This window comes from Chenopodium album, chromosome 10, assembly GCF_948465745.1.
Source record: "Chenopodium album chromosome 10, dcCheAlbu1.1, whole genome shotgun sequence".
In the NCBI taxonomy this organism is placed as follows: Eukaryota; Viridiplantae; Streptophyta; class Magnoliopsida; order Caryophyllales; family Amaranthaceae; genus Chenopodium; species Chenopodium album.
In genome coordinates this window covers 58,761,303-58,785,794 of record NC_137843.1, presented here as the reverse complement: position 1 = coordinate 58,785,794, position 24,492 = coordinate 58,761,303, and the positions used below count along the sequence as shown (strand labels likewise).

At 33.0% G+C, this 24,492-nt stretch overlaps 2 protein-coding genes across 4 annotated transcripts; both read left to right on the top strand.

The window, feature by feature from the left end:
• The first annotated feature begins 1,512 nt into the window (after positions 1 to 1,512).
• On the top strand, positions 1,513 to 6,655 carry LOC145564345 (uncharacterized). Of its 3 annotated transcripts, none has more exons than XM_081624666.1 (9): positions 1,513 to 1,599; positions 2,228 to 2,280; positions 3,166 to 3,318; positions 3,428 to 3,533; positions 3,688 to 3,867; positions 4,110 to 4,257; positions 5,085 to 5,317; positions 5,544 to 5,636; positions 5,932 to 6,655. In XM_081624666.1, the coding sequence occupies exons 2-9, from the start codon at positions 2,269 to 2,271 to the stop codon at positions 6,000 to 6,002; spliced, it is 996 nt and encodes a 331-aa protein (XP_081480792.1). In that variant the 5' UTR covers positions 1,513 to 1,599; positions 2,228 to 2,268; the 3' UTR covers positions 6,003 to 6,655. The 3 variants fall into 3 exon arrangements, with proteins under 3 accessions (XP_081480792.1, XP_081480790.1, XP_081480791.1); XM_081624664.1 differs by having other exon boundaries at positions 5,070 to 5,317; XM_081624665.1 differs by having other exon boundaries at positions 1,517 to 1,599; positions 3,169 to 3,318; positions 5,070 to 5,317.
• Positions 6,656 to 17,312: 10,657 nt separating this feature from the next.
• LOC145564344 (putative sesquiterpene synthase) lies at positions 17,313 to 20,180 on the top strand. The gene is made up of 7 exons (XM_081624663.1): positions 17,313 to 17,411; positions 17,861 to 18,143; positions 18,284 to 18,656; positions 18,826 to 19,038; positions 19,169 to 19,307; positions 19,498 to 19,752; positions 19,869 to 20,180. The coding sequence occupies exons 1-7, from the start codon at positions 17,313 to 17,315 to the stop codon at positions 20,172 to 20,174; spliced, it is 1,668 nt and encodes a 555-aa protein (XP_081480789.1). The 3' UTR covers positions 20,175 to 20,180.
• The last annotated feature ends 4,312 nt before the right edge of the window (positions 20,181 to 24,492 follow it).

Sequence of the window (24,492 nt, the reverse complement as noted above, 5' to 3'; positions counted from 1 at the left end):
GTTTGACTTAGCTTGTTACTTTAGAAGAATACTAGAAGAGGGGGGGTGAATTGTAGTTAAAGGAAATTTAGCTAACTTTTTGCGGAATTAATAAAACTAAGCTAAAGGAACTCGAAAGTCACACAAAGAGATTTTATGTGGAAAATTTATTGGCCCTAACAAGAAGAAAAACCACGACCACTTGGGATTTTAGGAAAGACTCTTTACTAGAATAAGGCAATGAACCTCTTACAAGCTAAAGACTCTAACTTCAAGGAACTTGAAGTTCCCAACGGTAAGTCCCTGTACTCACTGCTCTTCTCTTCTCTTTCTCTTATCTTTTTCTTTCGAATCTGACTTCTCTTGAGTTCACTCAAACTCCCAATCCCCAATTACAACTCATGAAGAAAATACTCTAAAGTAGAATGTGACTCTTGACTCTTTTAGAAAAACTAAGAAAATAGAAAAATATGATCGAGCAAGGTGAAGTTTTTTCAGAAATTCACTTTTGTATTTATAGAAAAACTTGGCTTAGAGAAAACGCCATTACCTACTCCACTTACGCCACTACTACTGCATATCAACGCCACCACTCCCATTACTTCAATCGTGTCCTAAAACCCAGGACACGTTGAACTACATAACAAGCAATTTCCTAGTTTTGTGGGAGACTTAATCAAAACTCAGTAGCACTAGAATAGAAAATTAGTTGCAATCTTTTTGAAAGATATTTTTCGAAAGATAAAAAGATATTCTAAATATCAAAACAGAAAGAATATTTTTTCCAAAAACTGATTTTTTTATAATTAAGCAACCATAAAATTCTATCTTTAAACTTGATTAAAATCGCATTCTACTAGTCATCAACTTCTAATTATTTTCACTTACATAAAACCTAAACATAAAATATTCTAGATTTTATAATTCCCTTAGGAAGCCTCTGCTCCAAATATTCATTCTCTAGCTTCTACTCCGAAACTTCTGTTCCTTCAAAGGAACACAGCAACAAGTCTTCTGTTTCTTTAAGCTCCTATTCCTTTACCTAGAATTAAACGTGTAACTTTGTCAAAACAAACTACACAACTTATCAAGGCATTAGTCCATTTATTTGACTTGTGTTATCATCAAAATATCAAGGGCAATATAGCTACAAGGGGTTGTAGCTCCACAATGACTAGCATGTAGCTAGCAATTATTTAGTATGTCCTTATACACAATCATTGTGGATGTTCTTAATATTTTTTTTTAAAATCAAAATTCTCACTAATTTGCATCAATATTTGTGCAAATTTAGCTTCACTATGTAAATTTAACATTTTCATATACTTTTTTTATTACCTTCTCTCTAATTTTTTATATACCTCAAGTAAATTTACCTTTTCAATGTACTTTTACTACTTTTTATTTAAGTTCCTTAATTCCCGTAAAATTTCACCGTAAGGGACTCTCAATAAAGGACGGAATAGTAAATTTTTTTTATTAAAAATACAAATAAAAAAAGGTTTATACTACTTTGGTAGGACTGTAGGAGTACTAGATTAGATTATGGGTTCGCTACTACTGAGCCTTCATCTCTCTCCTCGACCTTCTTAATTCTTTCGACAAAATTTGCTATACTATGTGAGTTTTACACAATTGTTCAATTTCGCTAAATATTGCTTTTTTTATTTTGGCAATTTTGTGCTCAATTATTGAGTTTTGATTTGGTGAATTTATAGCTTTCTCTATTATTTCTAAAAACCTTGATTTTTTTTGGTTGCTGAATTATGTAATTTCATTTTTGTTATGAATTTTTTGGGTTGATTTATCAAATTTATTGGAAATTCAAGTAATCTTAAGTATTTTTGTTTGCAGGGTTTAATTCAATTTAAATAAAATAAGAACCAATTTGATTATTGGAGGGTGTAATACAGAATGTAAAAAATTAAAAACATTAATTAATGATCAAGTAATTCCATAAACTATGAGCTGTTTAATTTGCTCAGTTAAAACCCATGTTTTTGTTGGAATTCCAGCTATTTTCTGTTGTGTTTTAGAATGTTTGGGCCAAAAGTACATTTAATTTACTAACTGTTGGTCGATTTTATAATGCTATTTCATATATTATGCTGCTACTTTAAGCTGTGAATATTTGTATTGATCTTTTGATGGATTTATAGTTGCCTTATCTGTGGAAAATCGAATTTCCGAACTTTTTGTTAAATTATGATTGAAGTTGATTGGTGTTCTGTGACTCTGAAAATTTCAGAACAAAGCTAATCGAGGCGGTTTTGTGTGCTGTAAAGGACGATGAATTTGAAGGTACCTTAGTATGGAAGATGATTTTGTTATTTTCCTTGCTTTCAAATTCATTGTTGCCTTGAATCCTTGATGTCACTGTTTTGGTTGGTGGTGTAGTCTTTGACATGTTTAGAAATTAGAATTGGTTTGATGATGTAGGAAATTATTTGTGTTCTTGTAACTAGTAGCGGTTCTTGGAGAGTTGTTATGGCTTATTTCATCTGTTCTTTATTTATTGTTTTGTATGATGGTGGCACACATGAATAGTAGAGAAATAGATAGAGATGAAAAGAGAACACGTGACGGGGAGAGAGGGAAAAAATACGTTACCAATATGGCAATATGGATCTATAGCTATGAAACTTTCAAATTAGGAAATTGTAACAAATTAATAGAGATCGGAGGAAGTATGTAAATTATAGAATCACTTCACTTGTGTTAGTCATTGCTTGTCAAAATTGGTCCAATTACCAACTTGTTGTATTTTTATGTTCAACTTTGGACAGTTGCTGGAGCATCTTGATGGTTTTTAAGAGCAACTCCAATTGCAAGCTAATTTGACAATTAGCTTGCCATGCCACATAAGCTTTTAAGCTAATTATCATTTAGCTACTTTTTGCTCCAATGGCTAGTTATTAGCTTAGTAGTAGTTGTTGGATAGAAAATACATGGAAAGAGCTTAATTAGCGCAATGCGCATTTTATTTTGGCAAGTTTAATTCCCAAGCAAATTGAGTTTTCTAGCTCCAATGGTCAAGCTAGTAGCTAGGGATTTATTGAAATAGCAAGCAAGTCCCTAGCTATAACCATTGGAGTTGCTCTAAGAACTTGTCATTTTTTTGATATATACTTGGTTGACAAATTAAATTTTTATTATGCAAATTACTGAACACGTTTAGTTTGGCAGAAGGTGCCAAAGAGGGAGGAAGAAGAACCAACCGAATCATTGCATGACCGTGATGGTGAGGATGGTTCCACTGCATCCGAGGCTCAAACAGACTCGCCTTCATCTCTCCCAAATGAGGGTCACCGGAAAGTGACATGTGAAGATATTAAATTTGTGAGGATGATATCTGCATCTATATTAATTTTGAAAAATTGGTAGATCAATGCCCCTCTAATCATTCTAGATGTTATATTTATGTTTACTCATTTGAATCTCATTTCAGGTCCAAGCCCTGATTGAAAGGTGTCTGCATTTGTACATGACTGAAGATGAAGTCGTAACCATGCTTGTAAATCAATTCAAATTAGAAAAACATTTTATAAATCTTGGTAAGGAAGTTCAGTTGATGTTCATTAAATTTTTTTTGTTACCTATTCAGTTTTCCACTTGTTCTGTTGTCTGTGAAATGCTATACAAACTGTATGTGGATGTGTCTACGTCTTGACTTTTTTTTTTTTTTTTTTTTCTTTTTTTTTTCCCCAGTTTGGCAGAGATTGGAAGAAGAAAATCCCGATTTTTTTGGTGCTTATAATGTAAGGCTAACTTTGAAAAAGCAGATCATATTATTTAATCAACTGATGGAGAAGCAGTTCCACTTGACAAAGAACAGAGATTTCCATAATTCAAAGCAGCCTTCACAAAATGGTCATAGTCACATGCTAGGTAAGATTTTGTAGATGAATCAACCTTATTCTTCTTAATGAATGCACTACAGCAGGAGTTCAAAGTACATGAAGGACTTTTCTATTATATCGAGCTAAGAAATTCGTTTCCCTGTACATACCGCTAAAAAATTCAAGGGGAAATTGAACCCTAGAGTAGTTATAATCTTTCGTCAACTTGCCGTAATTAGATTCATTTTTGCTAGACTTGTTACTAAGTTCTTCTGTTGTTTGGTGTTGCAGTAAACTCAGCCTTTGGACATCTTCCCCAACAGCCTTATTTTCCATCTACTGGTGCTACAGATATGGATTCAATGCCGTATGGGTCTCCATATCATGTGGTAGATGGAGTTCCTGCAGTAGGCAACTTCAATTTCATTCAACAGAATGGGTAAGGAAACCCTTTATTAACCCAAATTCATAAGCACATGTGGTTTCTTTTTAATAATACCCTCTCTTCTTGATAGTGGTGATTATCATGTTGCTCCTGGCTCCATTTACATTAAGAATGGTTCCATCAGTATTGTTGTGGCGCATCATGTCTTGCAATATTTATCAATCATGTGTTTACAAGATAGTTTTGTGAACTTCATATGAATTTCCCACACTTCAATTGGCTTTTAATTTTATCAAAAAAAGTTGTGGCTATGAGGTTGCTTATTGACCTGAATTTTAATTACTTTGCAAGTTGGCATCTTTGAATCCCTACCTATAACTACTATTAAAAATACCGGTGCCCTTTTTGTTTGCACACTGCTAGAATGGTATTTCCTCTTGTAGGACAAGGCTGAATGTTTTACAAGGTTATCATAAATTCTAGTTTAGCGGCTGGGGTTAAGTCCATGAGTAGTTAGACGTTGCTGTTTGGAGAAAGAGGGGAAGGAAACGGGGTAATATTGGGCTTGACGGTGACAAATGCCAGTAATGGAAATTTATACATGTTTGGTTTTGAACTTGATACTGTTTGAGGTATCATGCAACAAAGAGTGCAGAATTCTGCTTTTGGCCTATTAATCCAGTTCTTTACTCTCTATCATACATTCATACCTCTTCTTGAGGATTGTTGCATATATGCTTGTGTCTTTCTGTAGCTTTATCAAAAAAGTAACTGAAAGTGCATCATTCCTAGCATTTTTTTTCTTTTATTCGGTTGCTATATAAGTTATAATGCAGAAGCTTTGCACTTTTATGCCTTACTAACAGGTGTTTGTTGAGCAGAGAGGCTGCTAGTGGCAACCATGAGATGGATATAGAATCCTATGATCAAGTCTTATATGAACCTCATGAGTTTCAGAGATCGAGTGGTCAATCAATGGCATTTGGTGCAAGTTTTCGGTCCAATATGTGCAACATAGAAGGATTCCAACCTGCTCTGGATGGTGGTGGTGGAATTTCTTTTGATAATCTTGTTTCACACCATAACTTAACAACCAATTTGACTAATATAAGAGGTGATATGCTTTACTGGAAATGTATCTATACCTTCTCACTTGTACATTGAGCTCATAAATATGTTATTGATCTTTTGATAGTATTGGTTTGATGTTTAAATGTCTATGCTTGTTGCTAATTTAACATTACGGATAATTAATAAGATTATCAGAAGAAATTGTTATACTGTTGCACATTTAGTTCTGGTATGTCATCTAATCATTTTTTGTTTTTATCAATTCACAGATCTTGCAGCATTCCAGGGCAACCAAAGTTACCTATTCCCAAATTCTGAAATAGTAGATATTGTGGGTGGGTCTTCTGATGAATGTGACATAGGTACTGTTCACTGTTTCTTTCCTCTCGTCATCTGTTCCTGTAGAAACTCACTTATTTGGTGCTTAGCTTGATAATATATATATATATTGTGCAACATTAAATGGATCTAATTGCCATATTCTTTTTCTGAAAGAGAGAGTATCTCCAATAGGAAGATAAAATATGATGTTGCAGCTGGCAGCTTAATTATGTTCATAATGCTGTAATATTGTGTTTTCCTTTCTCCATTTTTTACTTTGCTGTAAGTAATTATTGGAATTGTTCTGTTTCTTTTTTTTTTTTTTTTTCCTTTCAGCTGATTACTTCATAGCCGATGAAGTTCCCTATCCAGAACCCCTGTTTGGAATTGACAAAGGTAAATCATAGCTGGGTGAGCTGGGTGATGATAACTGTACTGACCTCATGATTGCAAATTACATAGGATTGGTATAAAAGTAAGAGATAATGACACCAGAAATCTGAATTGAGGGAGTGTGCTGTCAAATAGACAATCAACTCATTGTTGAAGAAGCTGATTAACTGATGGGCGTTTACAAAGTTTTGCATACTATCTATACTTAACTTCATAGAGCGAAGCTCTCATTCTTTGACATGCTCGGCAATTGTATCTGCTTGGATAATATGCTTGGTGTGTTCTTGGCTTTGCTTTCGTTTGAGGGGGCTGGGATGTCGAATGGTTTTCTACTCTTTTGTATTTTGGAAGTGGTGATATGGGCTCGATTGTGTCTTTAATACGTAGTACTTTTTCATTGCCGAAATCAAGTTAGCCTAGTGAACTTTGAGAAGTTCAGTCATCTATGACCTATTTTGTCCAAGCTACAAGAAGAAACCTGAAACAGATTCAGGGGAACTGTTACACGGATAGGGTGTAATCTATAGAAGTCGCATTTTTTTTCTTTTTCAATTTATACCTAATTGCAAAATACTTCCTTAAAACAACTAATTGTTTATCTATTGTTTGTTTGTTACTCTTATAATAAAGGCTGGGTTTTGTGTATCTATTGTATTCAAGGAGTTCATTTGCAAGTTTATCGTTGCTTATTACATTGCTCCATGTTTGAGAGAGTGAAAACATTTACTTATAAAGTTATAGTATACGAGTGTAAATAGTTGGTGGCATAAAAACTGTTTACATGATACGGAGTAATACTAATGGTAAACCCCTAATTATGTTCTGGGGTGCATAATATGTGTTTGTTAGTTTGCAAGACCAATGATCTCAACTCTATAGCTGGCTTGCGACTCAATGTGAGGTTTTTTGGAAGCTACAAAGTGAAGGCAATGGGAAACGGATTCGTGCACCCTAGCGAAGGTTCCATGTTTCATCACTCAACTTAATTACAATTCACTCATTTTATTTTGGGTGTTTTCTTTCCTAATGAACTAGATTAACTCCCGTGCAATGCACGGATATAATAAAAGAATTTATAATTGTGTAGTTTTCAAATACATATCAGTCAAAATATGTAAAATCTTTGTATTACATACGATATTATTAACATAAACCAAACTATAAAAATTAAAATAATATAAACAAAAGAAAATTCATGTCTACAATAAAATTTTGCAAACTTTGTAATTAGATGGAGTAATCACATATATAAAAGGTTGATATTTGTTTTCCTTAAGATTTTTAAAAGAAAAAGTATTGAAAACTAAAAAGTTTAATGTACTGTATTAAACTACTTTGCAATCAATAGTTAAAAAAACCTAAAACGAAAAAAAAAGTTTAGGCGGGAAAAAAATGAATGAGAAACTGACACGTGTAAGATTTCAAAAAAGTAATGATGTCAGCGGTTGTTACTTTAATAATATTTATAGATTGTTGATGAAGGTAGTACGAGACTACAAGCTTACTAGTTCACTATGTAGTTCTTGTATTTTAGATCTAGGAGAAGTCTACAATATTTGGTTATTGATGAAGGGGTAAACAAAACTTGTTGCAGATTTAGGATACTTCCTCCTTTCTTTTATTATTGCACCACTTGTGTTTTAAGGGAGTTTTACAAATATTGCACCATTTCCATATTAAAATAAAAAATATCTATGTTTAGGCCCTGTTCACTTCACCTTAAAAAAAATAATATTCAGTACAAATAATTTCAGTTCAATGAAAATAAGTTCCATTCTGCAAAAATAATTTCAGTTCAGTAAAAATAATTTCAGTTCAGTAAAAATCAATAAACCTAAAGAAGAAATATAATAGAAAATCAGTAAAAATAATTTCAGTTCAGCAAAAATAATTTCAATTCAGTAAAATTAATTTAGTTCAGTAAAAATAATTTAAGTTCAGCTTCAGTTCAGTAAAAATAATTTCAGTTCAACAAAAATAAGATAAAGTGATTGGGGCCTTACACTGTAAATACTCAACATACCCTTACTTTTTTCACACTTATTATTTAGTTTTACATCATATGGACACTTTTATATTTTTACCAATTTCTCTTTTCCTTTTTTTCACTACCAAAATTATAGTGTCAAACTTATAGGGTGCAATTAAAAAAAAAAAAAAAAAAAAAAAAAAACTGAGGAAGTACAAGAAATTTCGTCCCAAAGTACATGTTATTTCAATTGCTCTATTATTTCTATTGACAATGGAAATAATGTTAATAATCTAATTATCTAACCAATAATCTTTAAGATTTTGAATGGACTACTAGTTAAGACAATCTACCAGGAGAAGTATTGCAGACAAGTCAATTACATGTATGTATCTAATTTTCATTCTCAATTCATATCAAGTTTTCAACATCATTACATCAAACACTGAAAATATTACGTACTGAAGAAAATACGGAATAGTCTTATTAAAAATACAAAGAATAGATCTTTAAAGCATAAAAAAAACACTAATACTTTTTTGATTGACAGTGTAAAGATGGAGATTCATGACTAGGGGTGCTAATTGAATTGAGCAGCTCGCGAGCAACTCGAACTCGATTCGAGTTAGCTCGACTCGACTCGAGAGGTTAACGAGCACGAGTTGAGCAATCTCTAACTTGACTCAATAAGCTTGTGTGCAACTCGATAATATATTTTATTAATATAAAATTTACAAATAAAGTTACCATGTTTAAACAAATTTGACACTTAATAAGTGTTAATTTATATTATCAAAAGAGAAAGAGTAAATCTTTAATAATAAATATATAAAATAAAAATAAAACAATATAGAGTGAACAAAAATAAATAAAGACATATAATTATAGAAGGGCAAAAAGTTTAACGAGCACATTGTGAGATACTTGACTCAACTCGACTCGAAACTTTAACGAGCACGAGTCGAGCAGGTTTTATTAGCTCGAAACTTTAACGAGCACGAGTTGAGCATATGTAAAAAAAATTCGAATCGAGTCGAGCACCCCCGGTTCGTGATCGACTCGCTCGATAAGCACCCCTATTCATGACTATTGATAGTTTGAGCAATTGTTTGATCAATTTGTGGACCGTGCACTAGAGTCGTCGTCGTCCATGTAGAAAACGTGCTCCCTTAATGAGAATAATGTAACTTATTCTTGAGAGAATGAATGGAATACCAAGACAGCTCGAACAAGTATTGCGGAATACAAGTGAACAAATGTAGAAATTTCGATTACATGCATATTAGGTTAACTTAATTTTCCAGCTCTACTCGCATCAAATTTTTCAAGTGAAAACACTTACCATTTTACAGTATGCAAGAAAATTCAAAATTGTCTAATAGGAAAATAATAAACATAGCCCTCTGTATAAGAAGCTAAAATAAAATAGTAATATTTAAGATAAAGTAACATTAATTACACCGATTTATGCGTGATTTTGTCATGAATTTCTAACTTAATTCTATTTATAAAAAGCTAAAAAATAAAATATTTTAAATAAAGTAACATTAATTACACAAATCTGCATGTGATTTTATCATGAATTCCCAACTTAATTTCATTTTAGAAAGTATAATTAATGCTTATATATACCCCTCAGGGCTACATATATCACTGAATATGTTTTTTTTTTCTTTTCTTTTCTTTGTTCTTCCAATTCCCTTGTTTATGCTTGCCTTGTCATCAACACAATAGCAGGATATTGCTTTGTTGCTGCATTTTACAAGTACAAATTAGTGGCGATCTAACATGCATGTAGCCAATTTAGGCACTAGGAGTCTAGGAATCCATCCAATTTAGTTGCCAGCTTGCCACTAATGCCAATTTCTGGACGTCCCAACGTAATTACAACATAGGTTTTTGCTAAACTAGAGAGAAAGAGAGAAATATGTGGCTTGCCTTCTCATTAATCGTTCATGAAAATATATAGAGTTACAACCTCTAACCCTAAAATAAAAGATAATTCTAGGAGAATATAAAGTTAACTAAAATATACATGAGATAATATTCTACCAAATCAAATAATATTTCATCATATCTCAATACCCCCCTCAAGTTGGAGCATGCGGATCATGAATGCCCAACTTGGAACGAAGAAACTCAAACTGTGCTTTGCCAAGTGCCTTTGTGAAAATATCCGCAAGTTGATAAGACGTTGAAACATAGGAAGGAGAAATCAACCCTTCAGTAATTGCATCACGAACAAAATGGCAATCAACCTCAATGTGCTTCGTTCTTTCATGGAACACCGGATTTTTAGCAAGATGGAGAGCCGACTGATTGTCACAAAATAAGTTAATTGCCTTGGGATGTTGAACACCCAAACTTAATAACAATGCTTTGAGCCACTTTAACTCACAAGTAGCGTTGTACATGGACCTGTATTCGGCTTCGGAAGAAGATGTAGAAACAGTGGGTTGCTTCTTGGACTTCCACGAGATGGGTGACTTGCCAAGAAACACCAATCAACCAGATAAAGAACGACGAGTGAGAGGACATGCGGCCCAGTCTGAATCACACCAACCCTGTAAAGTTAAGTCACAATCAGAGCTCAATAAAATACCTTGTCCTAGAGTGCCCTTCAAATAACGAACCACCCTCAACGCAGCATCCCAATGCTCACGACGAGGCTGTTGCATAAACTGGGACAACACATGTATCGAGTATGCCAAATCAGGTCGAGTAACAGCCAGATAAATCAAACGGCCAACGAGTTGTCGGTACGACTCTGGATCGGAGAGAAATTCACCAGTAGCTAGACCCAACTTGTGATTCTGTTCCATGGGAAACTCACTTGGCTTTGCACCCAAAAGACCTGCTTCGGAAATAATATCCAACGTATATTTCCGTTGACATAAAAAAACCTGCAGAGCTACGAGCCACCTCAATGCCCAAAAAATATTTCAAAGGATCAAGGTCCTTCATCTTGAAGCAGTCACAAAGATAGGCCTTAAACACAGTTAACGCAGCGGAATCATTCCCAGAAATTATCAAATGGTCAACATATACCAAGATAGTAATCTGAATTTTGCCTGTAGTATATGTGAACCGAGAGTAATCAGAGTAAGATTGTAAGAAACCATACTATTTTAAGGCCGTAGTAAGTTTGGTGAACCAACACCGAGGAGCTTGTTTCAAGCCATAGAGTGACTTCCGCAATCTGCAAACTAAAGTAGGATCAGAACTTTCAAAACCTGGCGGCAATTTCATGTAAACCTCCTCATCGAGGTCGCCATGTAAAAATGCATTGTGAACATCCATTTGGTGAATCTCCCAATTTTTCATAGCTTCAATAGCCAAAACCGTGCGCACCGTTGTCATTTTAGCAACCGGAGCGAACGTTTCATCATAATCCACACCTGCTTTCTGATGATTACCAAATACTACCAAACGAGATTTGAGACGTTCAACGTCTCCATTAGACAAAAACTTGGTCTTATAGACCCATTGACTGCCTAGAGCTCTTTTTCCTGGCGGAAGATGCTCCAAAGTCCAAGTACCATTGTCTTCTAAAGCTCGAATTTCTTCTTTCATGGACTTGCGCCACCCATCATATTTCATAGCTTCTTTGAAAGATTTTGGATCTTTGCTTGGACAACGACTGAAATAAATTTTTGATAATTCACAGAAAATTTGTTACAGTTTATATAATGTGCTAAAGGGTACGGAGTACCTGAAGTCTGATTGGAAGGCAGAGACGGACTTTTAGCAAAAACCGAGTGAGTGACGTAATCCCGGAGCAAAACCGAGGGAAATTTTTCCCGCATTTCTCTGCCCATATCAGAACCTGCTAGCTGTTGATCGTTATTGTCATGACGCTGGGGTGGAGAAGCTGGACCAGCACTCGCAGCCTCCCTCGCAGGCTGAGCAGAAGTGGCCTGGTGCTGTGGGGACTCGAGGGGAGTGTGCAGTGGCAGCAGCGTCACCCTGCTATGGTGCGTGCTACTACTTCTGTTTAAATTGTTGGGCAGCAGCCATATGCTGCTTTTCACGCTGCTGTAGTTTGGACAGGAGGGCAGAAGCAGTATCCTCCGCAGCCCCCTATGGCCAGCAGCATTATGCTGCGGGGTGGGTGCGGAGTAAACTGCCTCCTCCTCAACTTGCGGCTCTTGGTCATTAGTAGCTCTCCCATAATTAAATTCAGCCATATTATCATCACTATTTCCAACAAAATCATCATCACTCAATACAAAATCAGCAAAGTCAACGCGAACATTATCCACCGTGTCACAAATATTCGGATCAATATTGGCATCTTCCGGTCTACGAAAAGGAAACACGTCTTCCACAAATTTCACATCACGAGAGACAAAAAATTCTTTTGTATCAAGATCATACAACTTCCACTCCTTTTTCCCAAATGGATACCCCACGAAGATACATTTGCGACTTCTACTTGCAAATTTATCTCCCTTAGTCTTTTGATTGTGAGCAAAACATAAGCACCCAAAAGTATGATTAGCATCAAACGAATGAGATTTATCGAAAAGAATTTCAAATGGGGTTTTATTTTGTAGGAGTGGAGTTGGGGTTCTATTAATCAAATGTACGGCAGCTAAAACACATTCACCCCAAAAATTAGATAGGCAAGTTGGCTTGGAATCTCAAGGCTCTCCCAACATTAAGAATATGTTTGTGTTTTCGCTCTACTCTCCCATTTTGTTGAGGAGTACCCACACATGAGGTTTGAAAGATAATTCCGGTTGCAACAAAATAATCAACTAAACAATTAAATTCGGTTCCATTATCACTTGAACAATTTTAATTGTTTGATTAAATTGCCTATCAACCATAACAACAAAGGCCATAAACATTTTAAATACTTCAGTCTTATCAATCAACAAATAAACCCAAACTACTCGGGAAAAATTATCAACAATGGTTAAAAAATAACGAGCTCCACATGATGAAACATGTCTATATGGACCCCATAAATCACAATGTATTTTCTCAAAAATTCTAGATGATTTATTCTCACTCATAGGAAATTTGTCTCTAGGTTGTTGTGCACGAAAACACACCTCACATCCCTTTGCTAGGCTACCTTTATTATTACGTATATGAGGAAGTAGCTTTACCACTTTTTCCGAAGGATGATCCAGTCATCTATGCCATAGCTCCAAATCTGATGTTGCTTCGATCACAGACACATGTTGTACCACGCCCGGTTTGCTAAATAAGTAATAAAGTCCGTCTCGTCGAAGCCCCGTTCCAATCAGCTCCTTCATTTGGTCCTGTATAGCACACATATATGAATTAAATTGAACTAAAACTTTTAATCGATCACTAAGTTGTGAAACAGAAATTAAATTGCAAGTCAAATGTGGCACAAAAAGAACTCCATTGATGGTGATTTTATCTGACAAGCGGACCGATCCTTCGAAGGTAGCGAGTACACTCTCGCCATTCGGTAACCCAACCGGACATTCAATGTTGTGGGTATTAAAGAGCCAAGATTTATTGCCGATAACATGATGAGTAGCTCCGGTATCTATAATCCAACAAGTATCATCAAATTGACGATATAGTTGATTTTCGTGAATTTTTGCATTACCTATAATTATAGGTAAAAGGGGACGGAAGTGATGTCTCACTGCCGACCATGGTTGTTTATGTTGAAAAAAAAAAATTAACCTGCTCTTGATACCTAGAGAGAAAGAGAGAAATATGTGGCTTGCCTTCTCATTAATCGTTCATGAAAATATATAGAGTTACAACCTCTAACCCTAGAATAAAAGATAATTCTAGGAGAATATAAAGTTAACTAAAATATACATGAGATAATATTCTACCAAATCAAATAATATTCCATCATATCTCAATAGTTTTAAACATGTTTTCTCACTATGTTTTCTTTAATGCTAGGCCACATCCCCTCCCCATTCAACTTTCTCTCTTCTTTTTCGACTTCCAGTAGACCATGTACCAAAAGTGTGTGTGACAACTATAAATCAGAACGAATAATTTGTTGCACCTGATTATAGTTAGAAGGGATAACTTTTGAGGACTTAACAAACAAGTGTGCCTCACCAACGGAAGGTGTGTACCTAGAAAAAAATACATCACTGACATTTTAAAAATAAAAATAAAAATGGTGTTTGCTTATTTTGTCCGAGGTACAAGTACAACCAATAATTCAAACTGTTAAAAGAATCCTTTTTATTTGGAAAATTTGCAAATTGCAGCCATTTAAAGTTCGTATTTTGCAAATTGCAGCCATTTAAATTTTTTTTTGCAAATTGCAGCCCAAAAGTTCGTATAAATTGTAAATTGCAGTCCAATTCAACTTTTTCATCGGTTTACAAGTCGAAAAATCTTCTATTAAGGTTTTAGGGGCCATTTTAGTCCTTAGGGACCTGAATTGACTCATTGAGTTCGGAATTAGCAAAAAAATAACGCAAGTGCTATGTTTATCTCCTTATAAATTTATCCTTAATATTTCCTTTTTTTTATCTCCTTATACATAGCCCTTAGGGCTATGTTTATCATTTTCCATTTTTTTTTTTTTGCTTATGTTAAAATTTTCAAATGAACAAAAAATATTAAATGAGCAAAAAATACCCTTAAATACACCTTGCACTCGATATATATGTACATTTTTGGGTTTTTTTTAAAGTTATGATACATTTATGCCCCCGTTGTTGTTGAGTTTTTAAGGTGTGCCTATACTTTTTAAAATTTACAAGATGTACCCTCCAACTTAAGGTATTTTTTAACCGTACCCTCTAATGTTAACACAACATTAGTAGTTGTGTTAACGGTTAATTAATTACCCCACTTTAATTTGGAGAAAAATTGCACGCCCAATTTGGATTAGAGTTGTATAAGGGGATTAACATTTAGCATTTTTTTCCACATTTTCTCATATACCTTTTCTTCTTTCTTCTAAAACAACCATTGATATGTCAAGCTCTCAGTGTACTTTTTCTTCTTTTTTTTCTCATCCACTTCTTATTACTTTCTATTAAACGTCAAATTAAAGTCATAGGGTATGATTGATTAAACAACTTAAGTTAAAGGGCACAATTTGTAATTTAAAAAAGCATGGGCACATGATAGAAACTCAAGGGCATAGCTTAGAAAAACCATAAATTTTTTAAGATAGCTAGAAACCCTAGTAGCCAAAGTAGGCATAACATTATGGAACGGTAAAAGGCAGCCAAATATCTTTTACTCGTATATTTTATTTATTTACTATACTTATTCAAATATTTTTTTTTTTTGTGATATGCTTAAAGAGAGGCAGCCATGTTGGAACAACGAGCAAAAGCACCCAAGCAGCCAGTTTAGAAATTTGGGATGAATGACAAACTTTGTTGTGCTGCCCTATTAATATATTATCCTATTCTAAATTGAGTAATTGAAGCACGAACCTTGAGTATTAATATTCTAATTTCTAAATAAAAGACATATACACGACGTACATAAATAAATAGGATAATCAAATTCCACTAATTTTAATTAATTGACATACAAATCATACACTTATAAAAATATAATTTCTTTCATGAGAGGATGTCTAATTATTTTCTTTTTCTACCGATAATCATGTAGTACATATTTAAGAGTTAATAACACTAAATTATTATAGTGAAAAATATCACCGTAATGACTTCAATAGTATTGTCATAATGAATGTAAACAAATTCAAACATGTATTTCGCATATTTTTAAATACATATAGATAAACACGAAAGTGAAAATGTTGTGATTTTTTTATGATACTTTAGAATTGACTAATACTACTTCTGGTTTTTTTAGTTCACACGTTTTGAGTTTAGCACTACTCATACACCTTCCTTTGACCGTATATTGTGCTTTATACGTAATGAAAATAGGTGAAGTATTGGGTGAGACGGACTCACCGTGAGTCCGCTGCCAACACTCACAACACCATTCATTCACCAACTCTCGCTAAAATCCAAATCCAACCATCATCACCTCGTTACCCACTTCCACCGCCTTCCTCCACCACCACTTCCACCGTCTTCTTTGTTCTGGGTTTCTTCGGCGGCATTTTCCGGCGGAGAAGACATGGAGTTGGGTTTTGGGGGTTTGATTTGCGGCGGTGAGTACGGCGGAGAGAAAAAATGGAGGTGGTTTTGGCAGTAACACTACAGTTGGAGTGTAAGAGATACTTTGTTTGATTTAATGTGGAAAATTCCAATTTGAAGGGGTTTCCATGGATGTAATGAGGAGAGAAAAATATTGTAGCCATGGAAGAAGAAGAGGGTCGGTGGTGAAGGAGAAAATAATGACAGGTATTAAATGTTTATTGTTAGGTATTAAATGTTTATTGTCAGGTATTAGATTAGTATTAAATTATTAATATTGGTTTAATATTTGTCAGGAATCAGAAAATTTTAGTTAGGCATAGGATTATTTTAGTCACGAATAAGATAATTTTAGTCAGGAATAAGATAATTTTTATCACACGAATAAAATAATTTTAGTCAGGAATAAGATAATTTTTATCAGGAATAAGACTATTTTAGTCAGGAATAAGATATTTTTTATCAGGAATAAGACAATATTATCAATTTTATAAAATGTAGGTGCGCGGGCTTTGATCGGGTTTCTCAGACCCGCCCCTTTTTGTTGTTGCGCCCGGTCTCACGTGAGTCCGTTCTACGCAAAACCTTCTCATGAAAATAATAGTCATGTGGGATCTTGTTAGATTCGTCACGTTATATAATTTCAAAATATCAAGTTTTCATAATTTTTGCTTATCTATAATTAAAGATATTAATGATTGAATAAGTGAATCGGTAAACGTGTCTAAAAAAACGTATTAACTAAAAAGAAATGGAGAAAGTATACGCTCATATATGATGTAATATACCGTATATATTCATCTTAGCTCGAACTTTTATGAAATCGAAGAGCACACAAACCTAGAATACCCCTAATCAGCCATCCTAAAAATCTAATTAAAATAGTAATAAATTAGAAAACACGCCATTACTAAGGGTTAATAATAATAAAATACTCTTAAGAGTCTTAGATCGACAGCCAAATATCTTCTAAATTAATTGGCGCAACTCTACAATTCTCAGGGCATGGCATGATGGCACTTCATTATTACTTTCTATGTGCCACACTTGCTGGAAATTTCCAAAAAATTATACTTTAATTTTAAAAGATTATTCAAACTTTTAATAATAAAAGAAAAAAAATTCTACACTTCAAAAATCCTATATAAACATGAGGCACTAACCTTCAAAATACCACACAACCTAGTACTCGCCAAATATATCCCATTTTTACCACTTCAATTAGAAAAAATATATACTCACTATTTTAAGAGCTGAAAAAGATGGCTAGTGCAAGTTCAACCTCTGCTTCTCAACCTATTGCTTACTTTCATCCAACCCATTGGGGTGACCAGTTCCTGCAATTCACTCCTCTCGATAATGTTTGTTTTATTTATCCTTATCTTCGTCGAGTCTTTCAATACTATATATGAAGTATAAGCTAATAATCTTGCATAAGACTATGGTCTTATTGCATTGTTCTCTGCAACTTATTTTTGTTGAATTTAATTTATAAAATAATAGTAGTTTTAGTTATACTTTTTTTTTCTTTTTTTTTTTTTTTTTTTTTTTTTTGTTACGTTTTAATAAACCTTCTTTTTCTTAAAAATATTTTGTACAAGAGCATGCAACTTGATAATATTCTTTTCAATTTTTTCATAAAAGACTGAAATCCTATTTATTTCTTATGAAAATTCTATAGTGGTGAGTTATTATTAATTTTAAGTAAACAAACAATAACCTAGATGAGTAGTAACCAAACTTTTTACATCTATCTATTAATTGTATGAAAATTGCAACAACCTATGAAATAACAAATTGGATGATATAGGTAACCCAACTTGAAAAGGAGCAAGAAGTTGAGCATCTGAAAGAGCAAGTAAGGAAAGAGCTACTTGCAAGAGTTGCAACTACTGTTGACAAGCCTTTGGAGCTGCTGGATTTCATCGAAGAAATCGAACGTCTCGGGTTGGCATACTTCTTAGAGAAGGAAATTGAGGAAGCTTTAGTTCAAGTCTATGAAAACTACCATGACCAATGTGACAAAGATGATTTGTACCATGTTGCCACCCGATTTCGAATCCTTAGGCAACATGGCTATCGTGTGTCTAGTGGTACGTAACAAACAATAATCTTCCTTTGAAATGTTTTTTTTTCCCTTTCTACACGTCATATAACATTTACAGACATTACAATATTGCACATGCGAATGTATAATAGACATTATTTAATAAATACTGATGTTTTCAAACAGATGTTTTCAAGAAGTTTAAGAATGAGCAAGGAGGCTTCAAGGATTGCATACTCAACTATGTTCCGGGGCTCCTAAGCTTGTACGAGGCATCGTATGTTCGTATCCATGGAGATGACATCCTAGACGAAGCTATCGTTTTTACCACTACTCATCTTAAACTTATGGTAGATAAGTTAAGCTCTCCTTTGGCCGAACAAGTTGCTCATGGCCTAGACCAACCTCTTCACTATGGCTTTGTTCGACTAGAGTCAAAGCATTACATCGGATTTTACGAACAATTTGCTTCTCACAACAAAACTCTACTTAAATTGGCTAAGTTAGATTTCAACTTACTACAATTGTTGCATAAACAAGAATTCCAAGATATTTCCAGGTATATAATGCACATCGTACAACCCTCACTCCCTCAGTCGATATTTATGTGTACCATTAGGTCGTCAAGACCTCATTAGTACTTTTATTTTAATTATTTTTGGATCAAAGGAGTACGTATATATAGTTTTGTTCTAACGTTAAATTAAATTTGATGCATGTGACATTAGTTGGTGGAGCGATTTTTACCCAAAGGTGCCATTTGTAAGAGATCGATTGGTCGAGGCATACTTCTGGGTATTGGGATGTTACTATGAACGTGAATATTCATCTGCAAGAAAAACATTCATCAAAATATTCATGATTGTGCAAGTTTTTGACGACGTATTTGATGCATATGGTACCTATGACATTCTAAAACTCCTTGTTGAAGCAGTTCAAAGGTTTGTGGAATTTATTAGTCAATTAATTTGAAATCTGACTACCATAATATTTTAATGATTTTATAGTTCATAATGTGCATATTTTCTTTATATTATTGTACTGATACATACTATTAATTAAATTTCTTAGGTGGGACTATAGCTACATAGCAAAATTGCCAGAATATTTTGATTGTTGTTATCAAAAGCTTCTTGAAACCGTAGATGAAGTGGAGAACGAACTAGCTAAAGAAGGAAGATCACAAGGTGTAGAATGTTATAAAGAACGGGTATGTTTGAATCAAAATTATCTTGCATTATCATTAAAATTAATGCATTTTCCAATGATTATCACTCTCCGTTTGTAATCAACAGTCACATATATATACTATAATATTATAATAATGCGCCTTACAAATACATTTTTTTTACAACGAACCCACCTTGAGTCCATGTCTAATATATATGCATGTGTTGCAGATGAACCGTGTTTGTGAGGCATGGCTTGAAGAGGCAAAATGGTGCGGCCAAAGGTACACCCCAGGATTCGACGAGTATGTAGGAGTAGCTAAGATCTCGATTGCCCAAATTCTAGGGTTTGTTTCATCAATGCTTGGCATGGGACCCGTTGCAACCAATGAAGGAATTGCATGGGTGTGCCAAGAACCTATGCCTACATTGGTAGATGCTTCACATGTGATCTTTAGGCTCAAAAATGACCTAGGCAGCACCGAGGTATGTAATAATTAATCTTTTTACCTAACTCGCCCCACTAACATCCCTGTCCATTTTTTTTTTTGGGTGTCATCGTTTATGCCAAATCTAAAACATTAAACGTGTTTGTGTTACAGTTCGAACAAAACAGCAGAACTCATGTTGTGTCGTGTATCCAATGTTACATGAAGGAACATGACGATGTAGATGAGGAACAAGTTTATCAAATTATAGAGAAGAAAGTGGATGATGCATGGAAGGACTTTAACCAAGCATTGCTTCGACCATATGTAATCCCAAAACCTTTGAATGATCGAATTCTCCACCTTACTCGCGCTATAATGGTTTTCTACAAGGACAGAACCGATGGCTACACCATTGTTAACAAGATCATACAAGATAAAGTTGCATCAGTCCTTGTTCATCCTATCCCAATGATATAATCACAAGATTATGCTTTATTTTATTTGTTTTTCTGAATAAAGATGTGTTTTATGCTTGTTAGGTGGAAGGATTTTCCTGGTTTTAATCAGGAAATCCTTTTTGTTTATTTAACTGTATGACGAATAAATTTCGCTTGCCTTTTGGCGTAAATAAATTACTTTACTTGATGAATATATGTATTACCTTTGTTCTTTATTTTTACAATAATATAATTATATTCGGGCTTTGCACTATTATCAATTTTCCACTTTGCCTTTGACCATTTATAGTAAATTGTAATCTATCTATATACTACACTAAAACAGGGTACACTAACTCCATGGCTGTCACATGTCCCTATTTTAGGTTTTTTTAATTTTTAATTTATTATTATTTTTTATTATTTTTTTTTTGTATAATTGTCAAAAATCCTATTATTAAATCCTATTTTAGGTTTTTTTAATTTTGTATAATATCTTGACTTTCTTAATATTGTTTCTCAATTAATATTATTCATGGATTTTCAGCATATATTTAGTCCATATCATTTGACTTTAGATTGCTTAATTCAAGGAGAGTATATTTTGTTATTTTGTACTCCGTACATTATATTTTAGGTTTCTTTATTAGCACACGTACAGCTATATTAGAGCAGGTTATTCCTTCAACCTAATTTTTTTTTCCTCCTCACATTATTCATATGGCTACTAACACCATTCCTAATGATGTTGAAGCTAATTGTGCTCTATTGTCAACCTCACTAATATTATCAAACTTAATTCAACCAATTATTTATCCTGAAAAATTCAACTTGAGACTATACTTGTGGGATATGACCTTTTCAAGTTTCTTCATGGATCTCACCCTGGCCTCCTCCATCCATATATTTTATATTTATGTCAAGTTTATATTACGGATTAGTAAAAGATATATTTGATTATATTATAAATGTAGATTATCACTCAAATATACTAATGTGTATAAATTATATATTTTATTTTAAAAAATATAATAAGGAGTACTACCTCCACTTTGTTAAGTGTTACATTTAAACGATCTCCAATTTACTATTTTGACCATTAAATTATATATATATATATATATATATATATATATATATATATATATATATATATATATATATATATATATATATATATATATATATATATATATATATATATATATATATATATATATATATATATATATATATATATATATATATATATAATTGCGCATTAATTTAAATTATACAAAGTTGATATATTGAAAAGTTATAAAAAATTTTTTAATATAATAAGATCAAACTTGATAATAATGTGTTTTCTAGCTTATATTTAAACAATTAGACATGTTGTGAATCGTAAATAGCTTATAAATATGTAGATTGTGTTTTCTCAAAAAAAAAATGTAAATTGTGATACAATTATAATGACTTTACTAATTTTCTACCATATGATTTTAGGTATATCATACTTATATTTTTAAGAAAAATTATACATGCTATATATAATTCATTTGCTATAATATTTTGCTACAAAACTCCTAAACGCAAAATCTCTGAATTATTATAATAAGTTTTTAAACTTTTGCTAAACCTATAAACAAACCATTTATTCGATAACTAAAGTCACAACACACTCATGCATAACATCTACAAATTGTAAAAAAGTTGATTGATATATAATTCTCTATAAACTATAATTCTCATTTTTAAATATAGAGTTCGACACTAATTTTTACTCCATTCTTTCTATTATAACTGACACGTTAGACTTTTTTTTTCACTATCTATAATATTAACATTGATTGTAGATTATCTATTTTACTTTATTTTATTTTATTTTTTTTATAAATGTAATGAATTCATATTTTATCATTTTAAGTTGTTAAATAGATATTGATGTAAGGTTTTATAATTAAGCAAGAATATAATTATTATTGATATTTAATTACATAAAAACTAAGTCAAACTATTGCATCGACATGTATGCAAAGTTTGATTGTGTTAGTTATTCCTCAATGTGGGCAGCCACCATAGGGTTACTCAGTTAGTGTTATAGGGGTCACTCAATTAGTGATATAGGGCTTACTTTTTTTTTTGAAGGAAAATATAGGGCTTACTTATTATTAGTAAGTGTTATAATGGTTACTGTAAGTGTTGTAGGGGATACTTTATTTGTTAATTATTTAAGAGTTACTCAATAAGTATAATAAGGGGCTACTCTAATCTAGTAAAATAGGGGTTAACTTGTCGGTGTCATAAGCGTTACTATTTCTTTTTACAAGCGGTCACACGGTATGACAGTCGCATAGAAAATGCGTTGTATATTTTGTATATGTCGTCACAAGTAATATGTAAGAGTAATATGCATTTTTTTTTTACTTCTCTTATATCTGTGTACATATAATTTTTTTTTCACAGTTATATACTTGTATGTGCAGTAAAAATATCAAATGATTACATATAATAATAATAATAATAATAATTAAAAAAAAGACAATTAATCAAACTATTAAGGGCAAGCCTACTCATCCTTCTAAGGTCATATATAGCTAAAGGTTACAATTTTTGAAAAAAAAAATATATATGTATATATATATACACTAAGCAGTGGCTTTTCAGATTTTTAGACGTGCAAATTTTTGGATGTGGAAGATGCAATATGTGTGTGGTGATGAGGTTGATTCATCATGTGATAAAATTTAATAGGTGATGAGACAAGATAATTTCATATTTTTTTATTCTCCACGAGGGAAAGAAAAATATGAGAACTAATATTTACATAATAAAACTACAACAACTTTTTGGTGCAACGGGCCACACCGTGTGGCAGGGGTTACCCGAATTATTTTGTTAGAGGTTACCCGAGTTATTCAGTCAGGGGTTACTCGAGTTACTCGGTCAGGGGTTACTTGAGGGGTTCGGACAGAGGTTACTCAAGGGGTTCACTCGGTTCTAGGGTTACTTGAGGGGTTAATCGGTCAGGGGTTACTCGGTCATGAGTTACTCGAGTTACTCAGTTAGGGGTTACTTAAGTTACTAGGTCAGGATTATTTAATGAGTTCGATCAGGGGTTACATACTCGAGTAATTTGGTTAAGGGTTATTTAAGGAGTTAGGGGTAACTTGAGGGGTTACTCAGTTAAGGGTTACTTGAGGGGTTCGGTCATGGATTACTCGAGGGGTTACTCGGTCAGGTTACTTGAGGAGTTACTCGGTTAGGAATAACTCGAGTAACCCCTGACCGAGTCACTTGAGTAACCCCGACAACTCGAGTAACCCCTGACCAAGTAACTCGAGTAACCCCGCCGCATACAAAAAATTGTGATAAACATATCAAATGTCTATAAAAAGATGTGACTATATTCATGCTATATGTAAATATAAAAATTCCTTTTTTTACAAGTTACATGTTAAATTTCAAGTGTTTTAGAGGTCATAGAGAAAAAAGATATGACATTATTTGTGATATACAAAATATAATATTAATACAATGATCATGTTGTTTTATAATACAAATTATTTTTCCAAGCATATATTGAGTTCACAAAGTTTCATATCTGGTTGCATTGGCTACACTGTGTGGCCGAGATTACTTGGTCAGGGGTTACTCGGTCGGTCAGGGGTTACTTGGTCAAGGGTTATTCGATCGGTCAAGGGTCACTCAGTTAGTTTGGGGTTACTCGGTCAGGGGTTACTCGTGTTTTGGCGTGTGTCAGTCGTGTCAGTCACACAAAAAAAGTTGTATATATTGAGTTAGTGGACAGAGTTTAATCATTTTTAAAATGAGGTGGCCAGTGACTCAAGTAGAAATGAGAAAAAAAAAATGACTTAATGTAGGGATTGATTATCAGTAGTTCATTGATTTAGTTGAATTATATTTAAAAACTTTACATTTAATTTAAGAATAAAAAAGTTGTCTTTAAAGTAGATATCATTATTTTAAGAGGTTAAAAATGCATGATTAAGACATCTATATAAGTAAATTTATTATTACTTATTAAATCGTTTTTTAAAATTTTGTGAAATGAATATAAGTAATAAGATTTGTAAGCCATGCATCGCACGGGTGCTATGCTAGTTTTAATTATAAGGAAAGATATAGTGTTGCAGCCTTGCACGAATTTATAAATTTTGACATATTGCATTTTTTATTTTATTTTTTCCAAAATGTTTGTTTAATGAATGCATAATATTCATAGGCACATGTTAAGTTATAAACATAAATAAGAATATTTTTCGGCAGCTTTATAGTCAAATTAAAAGAAGGGTAATGCTATATGTAGCTCTAAGGGCTATATATAAGGATTAAATATACTCTTGAAATTGTAT

What these genes read in the sequence shown, in the direction of transcription:
- LOC145564345 (XM_081624664.1), top strand. An exon ending in CAATTTGACTAATATAAGAG is followed by an intron (nt 5,318 to 5,543) that starts GTGATATGCTTT and finishes ATCAATTCACAG; the next exon opens with ATCTTGCAGCATTCCAGGGC. An exon ending in TTCTGATGAATGTGACATAG is followed by an intron (nt 5,637 to 5,931) that starts GTACTGTTCACT and finishes TTTTCCTTTCAG; the next exon opens with CTGATTACTTCATAGCCGAT.
- LOC145564344 (XM_081624663.1), top strand. Translation starts at nt 17,313, where the DNA reads ATGGCTAGTGCAAGTTCAACCTCTGCTTCTCAACCTATTGCTTACTTT. An exon ending in TGGCTATCGTGTGTCTAGTG is followed by an intron (nt 18,144 to 18,283) that starts GTACGTAACAAA and finishes GTTTTCAAACAG; the next exon opens with ATGTTTTCAAGAAGTTTAAG. An exon ending in TAGAATGTTATAAAGAACGG is followed by an intron (nt 19,308 to 19,497) that starts GTATGTTTGAAT and finishes CATGTGTTGCAG; the next exon opens with ATGAACCGTGTTTGTGAGGC.